The sequence below is a fragment of the Balaenoptera musculus genome, chromosome 3 (genome assembly GCF_009873245.2).
Source record: "Balaenoptera musculus isolate JJ_BM4_2016_0621 chromosome 3, mBalMus1.pri.v3, whole genome shotgun sequence".
Classification (NCBI taxonomy): Eukaryota; Metazoa; Chordata; class Mammalia; order Artiodactyla; family Balaenopteridae; genus Balaenoptera; species Balaenoptera musculus.
Genome location: NC_045787.1, coordinates 76,761,776 through 76,783,419, shown reverse-complemented (window position 1 = coordinate 76,783,419; position 21,644 = coordinate 76,761,776). Strand labels below are relative to the sequence as shown.

Here is a 21,644-nt window from a genome sequence, read left to right as displayed (position 1 = left end):
CCTCAAGGAACAACTATGGAGACTGAAGAACAACTCTGGGCTAAATTTATCAAGAATAATAACATTCAGTATTTATCAGGCTCTTACCATGGCCAGACACTGTGCTAACCTCTTTATATACAATACCAACTCTAATCCTTACAACAGTCTTGTGACACAGAAATTATTAATTGCATTTTACTAAGGAAGACACTGAGACTTAGAGAGGTTGAGAAATGTAACCAAGATCCCACAAAAGATTCAAACTTAGGTCTGTCTGACCCCAAAGCCTGTACTACCAGCAGCTACAGGACACTGCCTCCTATAGTCCTGTGAGGGAGGGGAAATACCATCCCCTCAAAGAAAGAGGAGTTAAGAAGATTGAGACTGATAAAGAAACATCTTAACTCATGTTTATGAATTCTGAATAAAAGGCTCCTGTCATGCAGACTACTTACTATGCTGCATTAAATATGGGAGTCTGGGGAATGGGAAGAGGAGAGGGAAGGAGAAAGAATGATTTCTGGCTCAAAGAATACTTTCTGGATCAAATGTATAGAGGAATATTTTCCTTCCCTAGAAGAGTGTTTCTCAAACACCAGCATACAGTCATCACCTTGGATGTTTATTTAGTTTGCAGATTCCCGGGTCCAATTGCCAGCGACTCAGATTCAGAAGTTTCTGATATTCCAGGCAATGTTTATGCTGGTAGTTACCTTAGCCAAAATTTGAGAAACAGCTGCTATGAAGGGTTACCTTACAACTGTATTTTCCTACAACCTCATTGGGCTGTGACTGTGAAGAGGCCCATTAGGATACTTAATAGGCATATCCTGGAAAAAAAAAAAAAAAATATATATATATAATACACACACACACACACACACACACACTAAGAGAGACAGGAATTCCTTGGATAAATGCCTGTGGTACTATTATACTTAAGAAAGATGGCAGACAGTAACCTGTCTTTTGAGGGGAGAGCAAAGAATCAGAATAATTTTTAATAAAGAGCAAGAAGTGAAACATTGAATCCCTTCACACCTTTGGCGGTATTAAACAAACAGATGAACCAATCTTCTGTTTTCATTAAAGGTTAGAGGATGGGAAACGTACTTTCAAAGTTGCATGAAACCTTTGGATAAATCACATCAAAGAAATCCTTGACTCAGTGGATTGTGAAATGTTGGAAAGTCTCTAGGTTAGAAAATCTTCAACATTTAGGCTTATCTAATTGTGATTAGAGGCTAAACCACGTAGCCTTTAAGATTTTTCACCTTAGAATTTTGTCTCCAGATTACTTTACCTACACTCTTCTAATTAGAAGCAATGCTTAATTTCAGTGTTTAATTCCAAAGCCCTTATTTTCTATAAACACATCCTTGATTAGCAACCCAATGTAGTTTTAAAAAATTTAATTATTCTGGATGCCATTGAGGACTGAGAAGCTAATTAACAGAGGAAGACTGTCAGGAATGAGATGCACTATTGTTAGAAGCTCCTTTTCATTTATGAAATGCAATCACTCAAATGAAAAATAGGCTTAATTTTCCTAATTGCATGACAATGAAGCCTCTGAATATTTTGCAAAGAATAGGTAAAAGAAAATTAAAAAACAATAAAATCTGCAACTAAATAAAAAACAAATTCTCTAACTAATGTAGAAAATCAGCTTTGTGTTTGATTATCATGATTATCAAGACCGTGCCTCCTTACTACATATCCTCATCCCAACCTATACACACACACACACACACACACACACACACACACACACACACACACACACACACACACACACACCTGCCCACACTGAGAGTCCAAGTGGGAAATTGGTGTGTTGCCCAGAGACCCCCTTGATAAGAGGCTTTTACCTAAAACTCTCTTTAAAAGACTGGAAGCAAGAATTTCAATAAAGTGCCATATGGGCCAGAACTAGTTTCCACATTCAGAAAATAAGCCGTTTCTGCTCAGCTAGTTAATTATTCCTCAGTGTGGGATGGCCAATGTGGAAACAAGATCTACAATGAAGTATATATGATATTGGGCAGATTGGAGTTCTGAATAATACGGAATTTTCAAGATTGTCATACTCAACAACTCATCTTATAGATGAGTCCACTCAGGCCCAGGGAGATGAAGTGGTTTGCTTAAGGTCACACAGGTCTTTGGCAGTAGAATATAATTTAATGTGCCTTCTATTACTCCCTATTCTGACCCCTAATTGTCTTAATTAGTTATATGCTTGTATTCTTTCTTCCAACTTTATTTTAGGTATAACATAAAACTGCCTAGACAGTTTTTTTCAAATATACATACAAAATCATGCCCTACCCTCAGATATTTTGATTCAGTAGGTTTAGGCCTTTATCAGTCACTCTCTGTGTTGTTTGTCAGGAGCTCAGCTGAGCAGAGAGAAAGCATATTGAACTGCCAGGGGTCAGAGTAGCTTTAAAGCAACAGACCAAAAATGAAAGAGTTAAGCCTTTCATCACTTACTGTGATGGTAAAGGCCAGAGTCTAAAACCAGACAAAACACTGACTCTCCCTATTCCATTTTCCCCCATGGAAAGGTGCACCAGCTGATGGTCAGCTGAAAGCATGGACATGGGGGTTGTCTCACTGTTGAGGAAGCCCCAACAGAAGGCTCTGGTAGTTTTATGGACTCTGGGGTGGGGTGGGGTGAGGGGGAAGGCTCGGAGTGGAGAAGTACTGGGTACTGAGTCAGAGTGGGGAGAAGTATCTTCAAGGTTCCTTCTCCTCCCCGCATTAGGAGGCCTTGGCTGAGGCGCCTGAAGAAGAGCTTTGCCCAAGGCCTCAGATAAGGAGACCTAGGAATGAAGGCGCAGGGCCTAGGAATGTAAATATGGGAAGAGCTTGATGGGGGAGGAAGGCCTGAGTCCTTGACTGCAGCTCCCTTCAGAGATGGTGATGCACGGGCTGTGCACTCAGGCTGGTGTGGAGAGAGGACAGCTTCCCCCTGAGGCCCACCAGATAGAGCCTTTGCAATGCTTATGATGAGGACGAGGCTTTTAGCCAGCAACCGACTCCTCAGTGTTTAGGAATGTGTATTGCCTCTTGCTTGTCACCAGGGGATTGTTAAACCAGTCCATTATGGGCTCTGGGGAGAAGATAGCAAGTTGAGCCAGATTCCCCTGATGGTTGTTTCACAACCTAGTGGTAAGATAGAAACCTTGAAGACTCAACACTTAGGCATTTATTATTTAATAAATAATGCTTGATTGGCTTGATAGAAACAATGCAGGTCTCAAAGCTAAGGAAAAGCTTGAGATCATGAAAGACTCTAATGACTAATAGCAGTAAGTTTTAAAATTGTATCTAAGGCTAGTTAACACTTAGACACATTCAATCATCCAACCAACCGATATTTACCCAGCATATATACCCTGCGCCTGGCATTCTTCTGAGTGCTTGGTACACATCAGAGAACAAGATGGATAAAAATCTCAGCCCTTCTCCCAGCTGATTCTAGCAGGGGAGACAGACATTAATAATACGCAAAGCAAATGAGTTGCTCAGTATGTTAGAAGATGATAAGCACTATAAAAGAAAAATAAAGTATAGCAAGATAAGAGAGCTCAGGAGTATTTGGGGAGAATTGAAATCTTAAATAGGGTGATCAGGGAAGGTTTCATATTCATTATAACAGACCTGACAATCCCATGCATCTCTGATTTATCTTTATATTGCTGCTAAATTAATTTTGCCAAGACTCCTCATTATACCATTTCCTTGCTCAAAAACCCTCGATGGCTCCCCCTTGCCCAAACGATAAAGTATAAGCTCCTTTTCCTGGCATTCAAGGTCCTCACCATCCGGCTCAGTACTCCTGCTCACCTCTTCCTTGCTCCAGTAAACCAGACCGTTCACTGTACTCTGGCCACATCCTATCCTTCCCCCGTCAGAGGTTTTGACCCATTGCCTCATCCCCTGTTCTCTCTCTTTCCACTTTTTGACATTCTACCCACCCTTTAAAGATCAACTCAAATATTTCCTCCTAGAAAAGGCTTCCTAGATCTTTCCATCCCAAAAGAATTCTTTCTCTTCAAAGTTCTACAATACATTATGCTATGAATACAGCATTCAACAGATATATTATAGTTATTGAAAGACTTAGTTTCTTTACTTGATTGTACACTTCTTAAAAACATGAACTACCTCCTTGAATATCCCCACACTATTCAGCATGGTGCCTTGTAAGAATGATCTCAAGTAGCTAAGAACTTCTTGACACTTTTGCTATATAAAGAAAAGAGATAAAAAAATATTTAAGAGTAGGTAGCCAGCCCATGTCTAAATCTGAATCTTCCTAAGAAGGAAGTCAAAAGCTCAACTGTGGGTTCATAATGCTGAAAATACTAAGGCTGTTAATGAACAGCAGAAGATTGGAGGGCACAAAGGAAGTGCTGTCATTTTTAATTTTTGCTCCAGTTAAATGTAAGTACATAGGAATCAGGGGCCACGTTCTACCTTTCTACAATGCTGAAAACCAATTTTACTCATGCTAAGATCTTAACTTACGGGGTATGAGGAGAAGTTTTCAAGACTGTATTTTTAATTATGAATGAAAGACATACCAATAGTGATACGCACAAAAATTACATAAGTACAGTTGCAAAAGATACCTCATCATCTCTGGATGGAGATGATTGTTTTTAGCACTTGCTTTTGCAAGGAAACTTCTTTTTGTCCCTGAAAGATTTCTTTGGGTCACTTCCTCTCCAGTCCAAATCTCACCTGGCGAGATATGCAGCACTTGGTTGTCTGGACCTCTGAGTATGACCCACTGGCCAATAACCCTGGATGGAAAAAGAATGGAGCAGGCTTGATGGTGAATAGTCGATTTGGATTCGGGTTGCTAAATGCCAAAGCTCTGGTGGATTTAGCTGATCCCAGGACCTGGAGCAGTGTGCCTGAGAAGAAGGAGTGTGTTGTAAAAGACAATGACTTTGAGCCCAGGTAAGTGTCTCTAGGAATTTTAAACAAATGTGTGCCCATGGCACTATTTGAGTATGACGTTTGTCACTCTGCCTAATTTTTCTCACCTACCCTTCTGAAGTAGATGGAGATGGCATTTGTCAGTGTTCCCTGTGTGTCCATGAGGAATCACAGAGATCAAAGATTTGCAAATCATGTTAACATATTTGTATTTTCCTCTCATAGCCTACCAACCAGATAGCAGTAAGTTAACGTGCACCATTGTTTTATATATCACTAAGAAAAATCATTGCCAGTTAAACTATTACCAACCATCAGTTCTTTAATATTCATTCCAAATTCAAAGATGTTAAAATTTTTTCTAACGCATCTTAGAAATGATGAAATGCAGTACTTGCCAACCAGTGTTACCCCAAACCTACTTCCAAAAGAACCTCGCTTCATGCCACAGTGCTTTGTGATTCATGACTTCCCTTCTGTGAAGGATCTTTTATCATATGGCTTTCAATTAGACTACACCTCTCCCACTACATCTAGCTACGGAAGCAGAATCTCATATCAAGGCAACTGCAATTATACTGAAGACCCACTCACACAAAATACCCAAGGGTGGGAGGCTTGGAGGGCCTGCATTAGGGAGAGAAAATCATTTCTTAAGAGGGTATATTTCAGTATTGGACCACTTTTTGATGGGTATAAGGCAAATCTGCTTGAATTCAATGCCATGGCAAATAGCATTGTATTTAAGTATCTGTGTCTTCCTTAACATTTTGTTCCCTTTTTTCCCATTTTATTTTATTGTGTTAAGAACTCTTAACATGAGATCTACCCTCTTAAATTTTAAGTGTACAATACATAATTGTTAACTATAGGTACAATGTACAACTGATCTCTAGAACTTATTTATCTTGCTTAACTTAAACTTTATGCCCAGTGATTAGGAACTCTCCATTTCCCCCACAAGCCTCAGGCAACCAACATTCCACTCTTTGATTCTATGAATTTGACTATTTTAGATACCTCATATAAGTAGAATCATGCAATATTTATCTACCTGTGACTGGTTTATTCACTCAGCACAATATCCTCAAGTTGTATCCATATTGTCACATAAAGCAGAATTTCCTTCTTTTTTAAAGCTAATATTCCATTGTATGTATGGAATATTACATATTCTTTATCCATTCATCTGTTGATGAATATCTAGGTTGTTTCCACATCTTGACTACTGTGAATAATACTACAATGAACATGGGAGTGCTAATATCTCTTTGAGATCCTGATTTCAATTCTTTTGATAAATATCCATAAGTGAGACTGCTGGATCATATGGCAGTTTTATTTTTTTTAGGTAACTTCATACTGTTTTCCATAGTGGCTGCACCATTTTGCACTCCCACCAATTGTGCAAGGGCTCCAATTTCTCCACATGCTCACCAACACTTGTCTTTTTTTTTTTTAGTAATAGTCATCTGACTCTTGACAGGTGTTTTGATGTGGGTTTTGATTTGCATTTCCCTGACGATTAATGATGGTAAACTTTTTTTTTTTTTCACATACCTGTTGGTCATTTGTATGTCCTCTTTGGAGAAATGTTGATTTAGGTCCTTAGCTCATTTTTGAATCAGGTTGTTGGTTTTTTTGCTATTGAGTTGTAGGAGTTCTTATATATTTTAGAGATTAACCCTTTATCAGATATTGTCTACCATTCTGCAGGTTGCCATTTCAGTTTGTTTCCTTTGCTGTGCAGAGGCTTTTTAGTTTGATGTAGTCCTACTCATTTATTTTGTGTGTGTATGCTGCCTGTGCTTTTAATGTCATATCCATTAAATCACTGCCAAGACCAATGTCATGAAGCTTTTTCCCTATATTTTTTCAAGGAGTTTTACAGTTTCAGGTCTAATGGGTGGGTTTATTTCTGGGATCTCTATTCTGTTCTATTGGCTTGTATTTCTGTCTTTATGCCAGTACTATACTTTTTTTCTTTTGAAGTATAGTTGATGTACAATATTATATAAGTTACAGATGTAAAATATAGTGATTTACAATTTTTAAAGTTTATACTCCATTTATAATTATTATAAAATATTGGTTATATTCCCTGTGTTGTACAATATACCCTTATAGCTTATTTTATACCTAAGAGTTTATACCTCTCAAGCCTCTACCCCTGTATTGCCCCTCCACTTCCCTCTCCACACTGGCAACCACTAGTTTGTTCTCTATATCTGTGAGTCTGTTTCTTTTTTGTTATATTTACTAGTTTGTTGTGTATTTTAGATTCCACATATAAGTGATATCATACAGTATTTGTCTTTCTCTGACTTATTTCACTTAGCATAGTACTTACCAAGTCCAGCCATGTTGTTGCAAATGGCAAAATTTCATTTTTTTTTATGGCTGGTTAGTATTCCATGGTATGTGTGTGTGTGTGTATCACATCGTCTCTATCCATTTATCTGTTGATGGACACTTAAGCTGCTTCCATATCTTGGCAATTGTAAATAATGGTACTATGAACACTGGGGTGCATGTATCTTTTTGAATTAGTGTTTTTTTAATTTTTTCTTCAGTACCATACTGTTTTGATTGCTGTAGCTTTGTATTATATTTTGAAATTAGGAAGTGTGATTCCTCCAGCTTTGATCTTCTTTCTTGGGGTTGATTTGGCTATTTATAGTCTTTTGTGGTTCCATATAAATTGTAGAATTGTTTTTTTCTATTTCCAGAAAACCTTATCATTTTCTTGTGCATTAAAATTACTTTATACCTAATCCTGAATTGGGTTCTACTCATAATAGAGAGAGACAACAAGCCTAGCTGAGTATCTCCTCAAGAGTGTGGTGTACATATTTCCATAAAATGCAAGGAAGAAGAGGTACACTTTGTTCAGTGATGATTCTTTAATGTATTTAGAGCCCTGAAAGCTAATGGAGAAGTTATCATAGAAATTCCAACAAGAGCTTGTGAAGGACAAGAAAATGCTATCAAGTCACTGGAACATGTGCAATTTGAAGCAACAATTGAATATTCCCGCAGAGGAGACCTTCATGTCACCCTCACTTCTGCTGCTGGTAAATTTCAAAAAAAAAAATCAATTTCTTCTAAATTATGTGTTTAAATTTTTCAGTATAAATTAAATGATTTCAAATCAATGATTGATTTGTGTTTATATATAGACCTAAGTCTTCCCATAGATACTTCCAAGTCTTAAAAAATATGTTTGTTTGGTTTTTTTTTTTTTTGCATCAGACCTCTGCTCTGCTCATTCAAACTGATCCTTAGATAAGCAAAGAGTGAGGCCTATTCAAATAATACCAATTAATAAACCCTTCTGAGTTATGCATTTTCAAACTGTGCTCATTATCCCAGGTCACTGATCTATCATTCATTTCTCTCAGGTAACACATTAGTGAAAGTTACTCTAATAATTAAGCTGACAGATACATCAGTCTCATCCAAGGAATTAAGTGGAAAAACTGAGAATTCTGATCCATGAAAGAGAGTGAGGAGACTAACAAATTTTCCACAATTATATGATTAAGGCATATGATATGATATACGGACACTTGTCCTTTCCTGAAAGGTTACTAAGTCAGACAAGATCATAGATGGTAAAGAGCTTGTGAAACATAAACCACGATCCAACCAGGAGAACCTGTCCTAATCCTTTTTCATGTTTTAGTAGGATTCAACTGACTAAATTTAATTCCCATAAGTGATGTATGAGAAAGATGAACTATCTCTATAATGCCCTTCCAGGATATGAACTTCCTAGAGGTTTGGAGTAAGTTCTGTTAATTCTGGAATTATGCTTCCTTAATATCTTGGAATTGGCCTGAAATATTGGCAGAATGCTTTTTCATTAATGGCCCTATAGTTCATTTGACACTTTCTCTTAAAAATATTATTTATTGATCTATAGAGAACTTGGATTTGAAAATTTAGAGTAACTACTCTTACTAGTAAACTACTCTTACTAGTAGCTTTTATATGACAAGAGATTAAATTATATATGGCTTTATTTTATTATGTCTATGCTACATTATAGACTCAGGCACCTATTAAATTTTCAAAAATTCCTCTTAAATTTCAAAATGATAGTTCCATTAATATGTATGTTAGGTCTTTGATGCTCTTCTTTAATGTAGTTCATAAACATAGTTCTCTGAGTTCTCCTTATTCAGATAAACCTTACTCAATATATTCATCCATTATTTATTTTTCTACAATACTTATTGACAACTTATTATATGTCAGGCAATGCACTAAGTAGTGTGAATAAAAACTTTTTTATTTCCTGAGAATGTCTCCATCCTGGTATTATACTCAAAGAGAAAATTAAGAGGGCTAGTTTTTCCCGGCTTCCATTTTCAGTTATCAAATGCTAAAGTGTGTCTTACTATCAGATCTGTTAGGACACTTGTTAATTCGTGATTCTTGCATGAAAACAGGAACCAGCACCGTACTGTTGGCTGAAAGAGAGCGGGATACATCTCCTAATGGCTTTAAGAATTGGGACTTCATGTCTGTTCACACATGGGGAGAGAATCCCATAGGCACTTGGACTTTGGGAATTACAGACATTGTAAGTATGAATGAAAGGATACAGAACCACAAGCTCACTTTTAAATACTCTGAAGCACTTCTAAAGTTAGTGCATAAGAAAGGACCCAAAGGAAATTTGATCACTCCTTATAGAGGTAAGGAGAAAGTTTAGTGTTTCAAGCTTTGCCCACTTGGCTATATAGAAAATAAATTTTAAAAAATCAGGCACCAGCCATATAAGAAGGAAGAAAAGATATTTTGATACACAATGTGGCAGACTGTGGGGCAAATCTAAGTATACCCATGTCAGAACACAGCCAGCCACATGACCTACTCAGCCACCAGAATCAGCTGTATTCACAACCATAGTTAAATGCTACACCAACTTTGCTATGACGCTCTGCTGGGGTCATATGACAGAACTCCTACCAATATTTACTGCAGTGGCTATTTAAAAGTAGCTTACTTGTTAGATAACATATCTTATTTAATATGACTTTTTTGGTTTTGTTTCAGTTATGAAACAAAAGCATTTCTCAGTTTTCTTTCTGTTTGCTAACACTCTGATTTTCATCTATAATTGTAACACACAGTCCCAAAAATAAACTGTCTGAGCAAAAAGCCAAATACAGTTGAATTATTTATTTTTATATCATTTCTCCAGCATTTTCTATAGGTGAGCATATAAATGAATGGTTTTTCGGGTCCAAGTTATTCTGAGATAGCAGTGTTATAAGTACCAGTAGCACCAGATTCAATGTCTAGATAACTTTAAAAATAAATGATTTTACATTCCTGGAGATGTTAATTAAATTAATAAAAATTCTACAGTCATTGTTACTTTTTTCCTCTGAGAATAGCTTTCACCTAAAGACTGCTAAAATTGTGATTTAGCAATGGAAGTTGTAAAAATTTCTGCTCTCGTAGGGAGAACAAGAAAACATTCTTAGTTTATGGTCCTGTTCCTAACCTTGGCCTCCATTCTTTAACTCAGTTTCACCATAAGGAAACTAAGAAAATCTGTTTACCAAGATGGGACTATTTTATACCAAGTCTGCAAAATCTGACTCTACAATTTTAGATGTTTTTTAAAGATATTTTAGATTTTTTTAAAAGATATTTTAGATTTCAGCATTATTTTTAACATAATTGTTAGGCCTGTGAAAATTATTACTCTTCCCATAAATATACAGTTCTTAAGGACTGATTAATGCTGAAGGCTATTTTAGATTACTCTGCAGACATTTTTTTTTCCCAATGGAATGTTTCTACAAGTTGATAATTGATAAATATAATTCTCATTATATAAGATACAGTCAACTTTTCAAGGACACACCCAATATAGAAAAGAAGGTTCACGTAGAGAGTTCTCCTTTTTTAACTGAAGGCAATTAATCAGTTTTTAAATCTTTGAACCCGTCAACTATCTATTTTCATAGCAAGAGTGAGTCCAGTGATTTATGTCTTTGTACCCAGAGCTCTACACATGAAATGCACAGAATTTTAAAATTAAACTATAAAATTTAGCTATTTTGAAGGAGTTTATATTGCTCAGAACATACACTAAAATTATGTATGCTTATTCATTAGTCTGGAAGAATGCAAAATGAAGGAAGAATCGTGAACTGGAAGCTAATTCTGCATGGGACCTCTTCTCAACCAGAACACATGAAACAGCCCCGAGTGTACACGTCCTACAACACCGTTCAGAATGACCGAAGAGGGGTGGAGAAGATGGTGGACTCGGGGGAGGTCTGTGTGGCTCTGTTCTTACTGGCATGTTCTTTTGTGAACTGTAGTAGACAATGTAGTAGGTGAAGCTGCCCCTAACTTTTAGGCAGGAAGCGAATCAAACATGGGTTGGGAGGAAAGGGAGTAGGAGTAAACTGTTTATTTTCCACAGGAAATTGTTTCATTTATTCTTTTATCCAAAAGTTAGTAATTAAAATTAATGAATTCAAAATTATTCAGTTCTCTAACATGAATTTTCTCCACTTATAACAATATCAAATTTTAAAGAGAGCTGTCTTTTTGTATGATCACATATAGCTAACATTTGTATTGCACCTAGTTTGTAAGCATTTTTCACATTGTCTCATTTAACTTATAATCCTTGTAACCTAGAGAGGATAGACCTCAATATGTCCATTTTACAGAAAGAAGACCAAGGCTCAAGTGACCAAATCATGCAGGCTTCTCTTTACTAATTCCTTAACTGACACTTCTTGGCAACTCCAAGGGGAGCTATAGAATCACAGTTTCTCTCAGAAAATTGCCAAGGAAAGCTAAAGTCAGTCAATTACATTCCTAGGTCTCAGCCTACTGAGGCTGCTGGCTTCTCCCTTATCAGATGGTGGGCAGAAAGCACATTTTCTTTATCTCTGTATCCCTCAGGCCTCTAGCACAGTGCCTCAGATGTAGTAGGTAGGTTATCAGAATTTCCAGAATGTCCTTCCCTGAATAGGTCTGGCTCTGTGACAGGTGTTTTGGAAGGTACAAAGATATTATTTATTCAAGAAATTTATAAACTAGCTGTGAGAAGGCCTCAGCTCATATTATGGCCCCATTTATATTCTGCAGAATAGCTTTCCTCTGGGACTCCACCTTGGAGGCCTGCTCTTCCCAATTCTGGAGGCAGGTGGACCTTGTGGGTATTTCTTCCTCCAAGATTCCTTAAAGGGTATTAACAGGACCCTTTGTCTGTTAAAATATTGAAATGCTTCCACAACAGTTGACAAAGAGCCGCTTCTCTGATTTCTCCAGTTCCCCCCTTCCCCGCCCACCACCCCAGTCTCTTCCCAGGTCCCTTCTGACAACTCAGAGGCTGAAAGGGCAGCTCCTGACAGAGCCAGAGGCCTCTAGAAAGCTATTCCCACACGACAGCACTGTTGGTGCCTCTGTACGAGTTATTACCTATTTTATTATCAGCTCCTTCCCAAAATATGGGTGGGAGGAAAGAGAGTGGGAGTGCTAAACTGCTTCTTTTCCATAGGATGAAACCCTACTATCTTTTAAAATTTATTTTTTCACCCAGAATTCAGACATTAAAATTAATGAATTCAATATTGTTAAATTCCCTAACATGAATTCTACTACAGCAGGCTGACAAGTGAAGGAGACCGATAGGTATGAGCGCTTACATACATCATCTCGTTCAGTCTTCAAAACCACCAGAAATGGAGGGATTCTAATTGCCATTTTACAGGAGAAGTTCACGGAGATTAAAAAGGTGCCAAAGGTGCCTCAGTAAATGAGAAAATGAGGATTGAACTCCGAGTTAGTGCGAATCCAAGCCTTGTGTTCTCTCGGCTCCCCAGACTGCCTCTCGAGGGGCAGGCAGTGGGTGTGTGCTGCAGCTGCCTTGCCTGCTCCTAAATAATGAGCCTTCTCCCCTTTGCCGGTGGCTTTCTGTGTTTCAGGCGCAGCCCACACAAGAGAACCTGAATGAGAACCCTCTGGCATCCAAAAGCCCCAGCAGCAGCGGTGTGGGGGGCAGAAGGGATGAGCTGGCAGAGGGAGCCCCTTCTGAGGCCATGCTACAACTCCTACAAAGCGCTTTCAGCAAAAACCCACCCCCAAAGCAATCACCAAAGAAGTCTCCAAGTGCAAAGCTCAACATCCCTTACGAAAATTTCTATGAAGCCCTGGAAAGGCTGAACAAACCTTCCCAGCTTAAAGACTCTGAGGATAGTCTGTATAATGACTACGTTGATGTTTTCTATAACACGAAGCCTTACAAGCACAGGGATGACCGGCTGCTGCAAGCTCTGGTGGACATTCTGAGGAAGGAAAATTAAAATGAGTGGTGGTCCTAAGTTGGAAATAGTCATGCTTCTTCCTTCCCGTTAGATATTGCCTGTGTCTGAAGTGGTTGTTTTGTCATTGATTCTTCTGCTTGTAATATCCTTTGCGGTACTTTTTCTTTTTCTCCCCAGCCTGGATAGTTGAAAGCTATGAGCTCAAGCAGTAAATCCAACTTCCTGAATTGATTATAGCTCTTTCAAAACACATCTTCCCTGCCTGCACAAGTCAAATCTTTTGTTCTTTCTGGAGCCACGGTTCACACGTGGTCCTCATACCACATGAGAATGCCTCCTCAGGCCTCCCATTTCATGTCTGAAAAGAAAAAGCATAACCTGGGCAACAGGTAATTTGAAAAAGTAATCTGCAAAAAATGAGAGGAAGGAAGACTATTCTTAACAGCTTGTCCTCTGTCTTTGCCATGTGGTGATTCAAATTGTAATGCTAAAGAAGGGTTTGGAAAGTCTCTAATGAAGGAGTTCACAATCAGACTCACACCCTGGGTCTTTCTACTCCAAAGTACTGCTCGTTCAGGAAGTGGCCATTAGATCATTCTGGGGAAAGGCTGGGTTATTTAGATCCAGAAACAGGCCTCAAACCCTGCATTTTCTGGTTTGAGCAGTTTTAGGGCATTTTTCTTTTCTTGGTGTGCCATGGAGAGGCCTCCATGGATCTAAAGGTGACTGTGACTCATGCTGTGAGCTCTGGCCTTCCTCTCTTCCTCATTACCTTCTCCTTTCTCAGCCACAAACTAAATACTGAGAGAGCTACTGATACCACTTTCTTAGAACAAACTTATACTTGGGACTTGGCAAATTCCTAATCGTAATTTTTTTAATAGTCATAATAGGAAACCACTCATAACATGGAAAACCAATAACAGGAAAATATTCATAATAAGGAGAGCCAATGGGAGGCTTCATTTGTTTTTTAAATTATGTTCATTAGAGCAGATTTTTCTAGATCTTTGAAACTGAGTGTTCATTCCTTGACACTAAAGGCCCTTCTCCAGTCTTAAAGATGATAGTATCCAAATTCTCACCAAATTGTCTCCAAGCTTCAACTCAGAGGACACAAGCTGGCAGCCCAAAGGCTAGATTTTGTTTGGCATGTTAAATGTTTTAAATATGTGAGTGATTATTGAAAATATGAGATTTCACATAAAACCTACTTCTCAGACCCATCTTCCCTCATCGCAACAGTTGGTTGGAGCTGAGTAGCAGCTGCCCAGCTAGACTTGAACACATGCCCCCATGATACCCTGTTCCGTGCTGCTTATCACGGGCACCTTACCGGTCAGCATTCAATAGGCATTTGATTTTACCCTTTCCTGCACTAATGAACATGTACAAAGTGTAAATGCATTAGGAAAAAAATATCCCCAACTTCTTTCAGGTAGGACCTGTATGATAATCAATAATTATAAGAATCTGTCATGATCTAATTTATAGGCCAAAAAAAAAAAAAATGGTATTTGAGACCCCTGAAAATACCTCTGAAATCTTGTTTGACTTATATGTTTAATCTCACCTTACCCAGATGCTCATTTATACTAATTCATTAACCGCCAATCCCCTCACTTCCCACTCCCTATATGCTCACAAAGGTTCCAGTCACCTACAATACTGGCATTCTCCCACTGAGTTTGCTGTTTGCAATTCTTCCATGAAGTCTGAACTTCATAAGGCCACACATGCACTGGACCAGGAAGAGAACTACATTGAACTAGATCAGGAAAAGAACCCTAGAGTCTGTCACTTGCTTTAAAGTGTGTTTGGTAAGACAAACTTTCACCCCCAATTCTACCATTTGAATTTGTGCCGAATGAGGGTATTTCCAGAGCAATACCCATGATGCATCTAGGATGTTCTCCTGAAAGAATTGCAGTATCACTCTGTCCTTGGAAGTATCACATGTTGTTTGATACATAGTGTTAGATAGAATTTTGAAAATTTCTGCACATCAAAAAGTATTAAATAAAGCTGAAAAGTACCAGAGAGTTATTGGATCAATTTTCAACTAAAAAAATAAAGCTAAGGCCCAGAGAGGCCAATAAACGGTAAAAAATGAAAACTCATCCTATCCCCATTCCTAACCTAGTGCTAATTGTATGAAGCTTTCTTTTTCATTCTTCTGACAGTATCTTTTCCTGGTTAAAACCCCAACCAACCATTGGATTGTAGCCAAAGGTTCAATCAAGAGAAGCTTTAATGTTTAAATAAAGTCATGTTTGAATGTTTCCAACCTGGAACATATTGTTCAGACATAAAATATTTTTGTCAGTCTTTCTTAGTGCCTGTGTGGATTTTTGTGACAATGTAGAAAAGGAAACTTATATAATATTTCCCTCAGAATTTTAAACTATATTTTCTTTACAGGTATTTATAATGCTTTACCAAATGCTTTTATCAAACAGAATTTTAAAAGGCATAATAAATTATATCAAAAACCAAAATTTTCCTGAGAATAAGAGAGTTTCATCCAATAAAATATTTTTGAAAGGCATGTTCCTCTGTCAGTGAAAAAAAAAGTGTAATATATATGTGTTGTGGTATTAAAAATGACATTTGTCTAATAGCCTAATACAATGTGTAGCTGAGTTTAACATGTATGGTCTTCGCATTTTTAAAGGAACTCCCACATTATATACTTGATGTATTAACTAGAATATGTACAATATGCTTATAAATCAAAAGAATAAATGGTTTCTCACAAAGTCAAAAAAAAAAAAGCTTATGTTTCCAACAAAAACAGGACCTCCTTCTCTTACTTATTATATTTCCCAAATGAACTGTAAAAAGGAAAAGGTGAAGGTTTACATTAAGAAGTTAAACGGGCTTTCTTTCTTTTTTTATTAATTATTCTTCTTGTTTATTTTTTGGCTTCACCACAGGGCATGTGGGATCTTAGTTCCCCGACCAGGGATTGAACCCGAGCCCCCTGCAGTAGAAGCATAGAGTCTCAACCACTAGACCACCAGGGAAGTCCCTAAATGGGCTTTCTTGAAGGTAATTTAAGAATCTGCTTAAATAGGTATATTTCATTTTCCTTTATAGCCCCGTCTTTCACTGTGTGAGTTGTATGATTGAGCGTTAACTAAAGTGTTGAGGGAAAAACAGAAAACAAAAAACCCGAACTACAGGGACTGCATGTGAGAGAAGTCATTTGCAACAGTTCACTAATCATGACATTGTTTATAGGCCAGATTACAGCAACTAAGCATTAACTCCTTCCCAGAGGGCCCCTCATTAGAAGCCCACAATTCCTAATTCTGATCTCCTATTCTCAGGCCCATTTTTCTCTCCTGCTTCAAACCTTCATTCCAGGAATTTCCACCCACCGTTTCAGAATCTGACCTCTTCCTACTGGGGGGTGGGGGGGGGGAAGTGTTGGTTTTCCCCCAGACCCCATTCCTTCCCCCTAAGTAATAAATACTCAGTAAAACTAAAATAATTTTTCAAGAATTCCAGAGGATTGTTCAACTGGCTTTTGTCCTCCATATCCAGCCATCTTCAAAGTCTTCCCACCAGGAGGGTTGAAGATATATCTCTGTTTTCTTTTGAATGCCCATTTGGTAACTATTGGACTAACCATGTGCAGGTTGTGAGTACAAACACAAATACACACACATGACTCAAGGACAGACATTAATTCTTAAATATAAATTTAAACCCATAAGGAGGAAGAGTAATGTTTTCCTAACTGCCTCATAATTTTACAAGGCTATAGAGCACTAATACACACGATGATGATGATTATTCACTCTACTTTTTCTGCCCCAGTGGACAGAGTGTACTTTCCTGGCCTGTGGATGCTAAGCTTGATCTGCTTTGGTCAAGGAAATATTAGTGAATGTGGTGCAAATAAGGGCCCTAAATCTGCTCGCAGTTTGGCTTGGCGCTGACTTTTCAGTGCTTCAGTGCTATGAGAAGAGTACGTTCCTGGGAGCTATTGCCCCTTCAGCCTGTTTCCAGAACAGATGTATATGGAGCAGATCCACATTCTGGAACAAAACCCAGCCATCTCACAGCATGAACCAGAGCTGTCCAGATGAGTACAGCCTAAATAAACTGAACTTGTCACCTTGGCAAGTTGAATTGAGAATAAATGCTTGTTGTAAGCAATCGAGTCTTCAGGTGGTTGATTACACAGCCTTACTATATCAACAAAACTAATAAAAGTTCCATTTGTTCATTCCACTACCAATACCATCCCTTTCAAATTGTGCCTTCTTGAGCCTAGAGTACAAAAGAAGTGCCAGTATTAAACCATACACCTTTTAATGCTGATCCAATAGATAAACAAAGACCCTGCCCAAGCTTAGCTCCACCTGGAAGCAGAGCCTCAGATAATGAACAACTGCATACAGGTAGTCATTTAGGAGGTAATAGCCAAGAGCAAAAATGACTCTCACATAACTCTCAAGGAGCATGGAGTAACATTGATCAGCACAAGACTTCCCAAAGACTAGAATGGATGTTTCAGCTGACAGTGGCATTGGTAGAAGGTAGCTCAGAGCAGACACTTATGCTCCCCTCTCTCCCCTGTCCCTACCCCATCCAAAGCCTCCATGGTCCACCAGCCGTTCTCAGAAGCAACCCCAGGGTAAGGGAAGAAAACTTGATTGGCTGAGATCAAGTTGACACCACTTATTAGAAAGCCAACTTTCAACATAAACAAAGTTCTGTTACAAAAAAAATGAAGTAACTTTTGCTCACTTGGGTTTTGGCTTGCAATTTGTACATCTGTACAATTTGTGTTGCTTGTATATTGCTACATGTAGATATTAGGTAAGCACTAATCTATCATCAATGTATGGACAAAGAGGTGACTATGGTCATTACCATTCTCAGGGCATCTGCAAGGGAGGCAAAAATCACTTTCTATACGGGACCTCTATCATATGTGCTCTTTCCAGACAACTTGCCTGGAACTCCACAAAGGACTTTTCACTCTCATCCACACCCACATACCCTCCACCTCCACAGAAGCCCATATTGTAGGTATCTTCACTGAATATTTACCTGGAGAAGGGGCCACAGTCTCAAAAAGGGTCTTGTTCATAGGAGAAGGTAGGGGGAAACATTCTCAGGTCTGTTCCTGCAGGGCTGTCATGACTATTCCCTTCCATCGTCAGTTCCTTTATCCCTGTCCCTAGTAGCCCTAACAGCAGATGATTTATAAATCTAGATGCTGCTTTGATGTGAGGAGAGTAGCCTCTATATCTGGTTCTGCCTTAAATCCTTTAGAGTTACTTCTTGCATCATCATTATTAAAGGGCAAGAAAAGTCTGAAAATGCAACAGCAACACAAAGTGGCTAAAGGTATAGGTTCTTGAGTCAGCCACAAGTGAATTTGAATTCTGGCTCTACCATGTCCCAGCTGTGTGCCCTTGAGAGGGTTACTTCACCTCTCTGGGTCTTGTTTCTTCATGTATGACAATGAAGTCTACTGCTCATAGGTTCACTGTTAGAATTAAATAAGATAATGGAGATAAATAATTTAGTATGGTTCTTGACCTAATAAATATTCAATAAATTTTAGTTTTTATAACTAGTGAGACTGTTACTCTTATTATTACTGTGGTGCTGTGAAAAGAAAATGGACATTAAAGCCAAATAGATTTGAATTTGCAGCTCTTACCTACAAATTCAAGAAAGGAGAAAAAATTAGAATCAATGAAGAAGATGGAAATACTGTAAATTATTACTGGCCAAGGTGATGTTGCCTTGGAAATTGTCATTCCAATGGGAACCTTCTTCTCCTAAGGCAATATTGGAAACCATTTAATTGTAGCCAATGAAGATTGGACTGCAATGAGAAGTGAGTGTCAAAGTGACAGTTAAGACTCAGACAGCAGTTACCCAAGGCCAAGGAAAGCCACAGGTGACATGTGAAGAGGAAGGAGATGAAGAAATAAAGAAATCATTTGCTACATTTTGTCTTATGTCCAATCACTTTTTCTGTGTGCAATGAGTCAGAGTTTTCAAATTCAAACATTTTATAAAGCATTGAGAAATGTTGATACTAACAACAATGAAAAACAATGAGTCCTTAACTATATCTGCAGCACGTTGCATTGTTTAGTTGAATTCTCACAAAAATTGTAAAAGAAATAGGAGATAGATAATATGAGTGTCCTTAATTTGTAGATTAGAGAATTGAGGCAGAGAGAGGTACTGTGGTTTTTTCAAGGTCACATAGATAACAAGTAGTAGAGTTGAGATTTTAACCTGGCAGTAATTCCAGACCCCAGGCTATGCCTTATATTAGCAAGACAAAAAGGTGACATAGATTTGAGAAAATATTTATAGTATGGGAATCAAATGAATAGTATGTGTCTTAGTTCTTTTCTATTAGAATTAATAGAAATAGCTTTAAGTGAACATTTATTACATGATAAGCACATAGGTTCTATATTTTCACAATGATGAGTTAATAATTCACAAGAATGGATGCACTATTTCTAATGCTTGCATTATGCTACAAGGGAAATGTTTTTACAGATATTGAAAATGAGATTCAGAGAGGTTAAGTCACTGACCCAAGGTCACACAGCTAAGCCAAAATTTTAAAACTGGTCTATCTGACCCCATCTTTTCACTATGCCATCCTGTTTGACTTTTCGGTTGTACTTCCAACTTTCAAACTGATGCCTTAATAGACAATCTTATGCTTCCAGAAACAACTAGATAGATTTTATACTGCTTCTTTACTTCAAATTTTCAAATCTCAATAAATTTAAAACTGGGAGAGGCAGTTGTCTTTATCAGTAATCACTCTATGACCTATCTTGAAATGAACCAAAGCTCTTCTCTTAAGAGAGCAACAGTCCAATCCAATAACTCAGGCATCCTTTGGATCAAGAATCAACTCCACATGAATTTATGTGTAGTCCAGCCCAAGGGCTGCCAAAACATATTGAAAATGGATGTTATTAGTCTGGGCATGATCTCTAGGAGTTTTCTACTATGTTGGGCCATTTTATTTGCCCTTCCTGCCTTGATGCTGATGTATCTTTTTTCCCCAAAAGTGTATTCTTCAGCATATTAATCAGTGGCGTGTTGTGTGTGTGTGTGTGTGTGTGTGTGTGTGTTAAAAAGGGATTCCCTGGTCATGTACAGTTGTGAAACAGTGAATGAAAAACTGAGTTTTTTGTATTCCCTTATTGTAGGAGTTCTCAGAAGTCCTCTCAATACAATGCTGTGCATTCTAACTCTTCAAGAGGCAGATGTACTTCTCTAGACAGAATCCCTTTTTCCTGGACCATCTTCCAGGACCAGTGTTCTCTCAGCTCACTTGGGGAGACATGATCTTCCAGCAAACTATCTCCAGTTAATACTTTCCCAGCGTGATTCTGGGTTCTATCAGAGGTAAGGCTTACAATCACCACATGCCTGATTCTTTCTGAGACCGTACAGCTCATGCCTTCTCCTTGCCTCAGTACAAAGTGCTACAGCACCCATCAGCTGACAGAAAACGTGTGCCAACTGTTATCAATGAGGAGATGAGTCAGAGCCCATCCACAGTGATCCCTGGGGAGAGCTGGCACTCATCTTCATGAGGGGAGACAAGTGAGATGTGAGAAAAAAGAGGGAACCTACCCAGCCACTCATGTCCATAATAGATAGAGTGGCCATCGTCCCAATTTGTTGAGTACAGCTCAGTTTATCTCTGTTGTCCAAGCATAAATTATTATTTCAAAAGTATCTTGTTGGACAATAACTGCGTTTTGTTACTAGAGCATGGGTGTGGGTTGCCTTCTTGGCTCACAGATGATAGTGCACTTGCCTAAATTGTTTTCTGCCCACCACAATCAGACAGTCTCAGAATTGGAAGGGATCGTCTATTTTTCTATCCAACCTCCTACACTTGAGAGAAATGCTGTGAAGGATTCTGGGGAAAGTGTTGCCCCTCAATAAAGAGAGATGCAGAAAAGGAAGCCCCTCCTCTTCCTCATCCAGACCTCATTGTGTTCTGCATGCAATGTCTCTGGGCCTTTGCCAGCCATCTTTGGACCTTCCTCTATACAGGAAATCAATTTCTGGAGGAGCTGCGCAGTTCCATAAGCTTCAGGTCCCATAAAATCTGGACTGGCCTCCTGCTCATCTCCCTGATCTAAGTCAACAAGTCTATGAAGTCTATACCACAGGTATCTTTCAAATCTACCCACTTTTCTCCATCCTTTACCCACTATCCTGGCCCACACTGCCATCTTCTTTCAACAGAGTTCTCCCTCATGTCCTTTCATACTGTGATTTTTCTGAATTGTATATCTTACCACATCACTCTCTTCTTTAAACCCTACTGGATTTAGGATAAGACCAAAATGCTTAACCTGGTTCTGAAGCTCTGAA

General features: G+C 38.4%; 1 protein-coding gene across 2 annotated transcripts in view; it reads left to right on the top strand.

Annotated features, from left to right (window-relative positions):
• The window catches only part of PCSK1 (proprotein convertase subtilisin/kexin type 1), a 42,990-nt gene extending 26,984 nt beyond the window's left edge, over positions 1-16,006 (top strand). Inside the window, exons 10-14 of one of the 2 annotated variants that reach the window (XM_036848080.1) lie at positions 4,726-4,959; positions 7,855-8,012; positions 9,393-9,526; positions 11,077-11,238; positions 12,906-16,006. In XM_036848080.1, the coding sequence (XP_036703975.1) occupies positions 4,726-4,959; positions 7,855-8,012; positions 9,393-9,526; positions 11,077-11,238; positions 12,906-13,283 (1,066 nt within the window). In that variant the 3' untranslated portion in view covers positions 13,284-16,006. The remainder of the gene's footprint in view (positions 1-4,725; positions 4,960-7,854; positions 8,013-9,392; positions 9,527-11,076; positions 11,239-12,905) is intronic. The other variant, XM_036848081.1, reaches the window with a different exon arrangement.
• Positions 16,007-21,644: the final 5,638 nt, after the last annotated feature.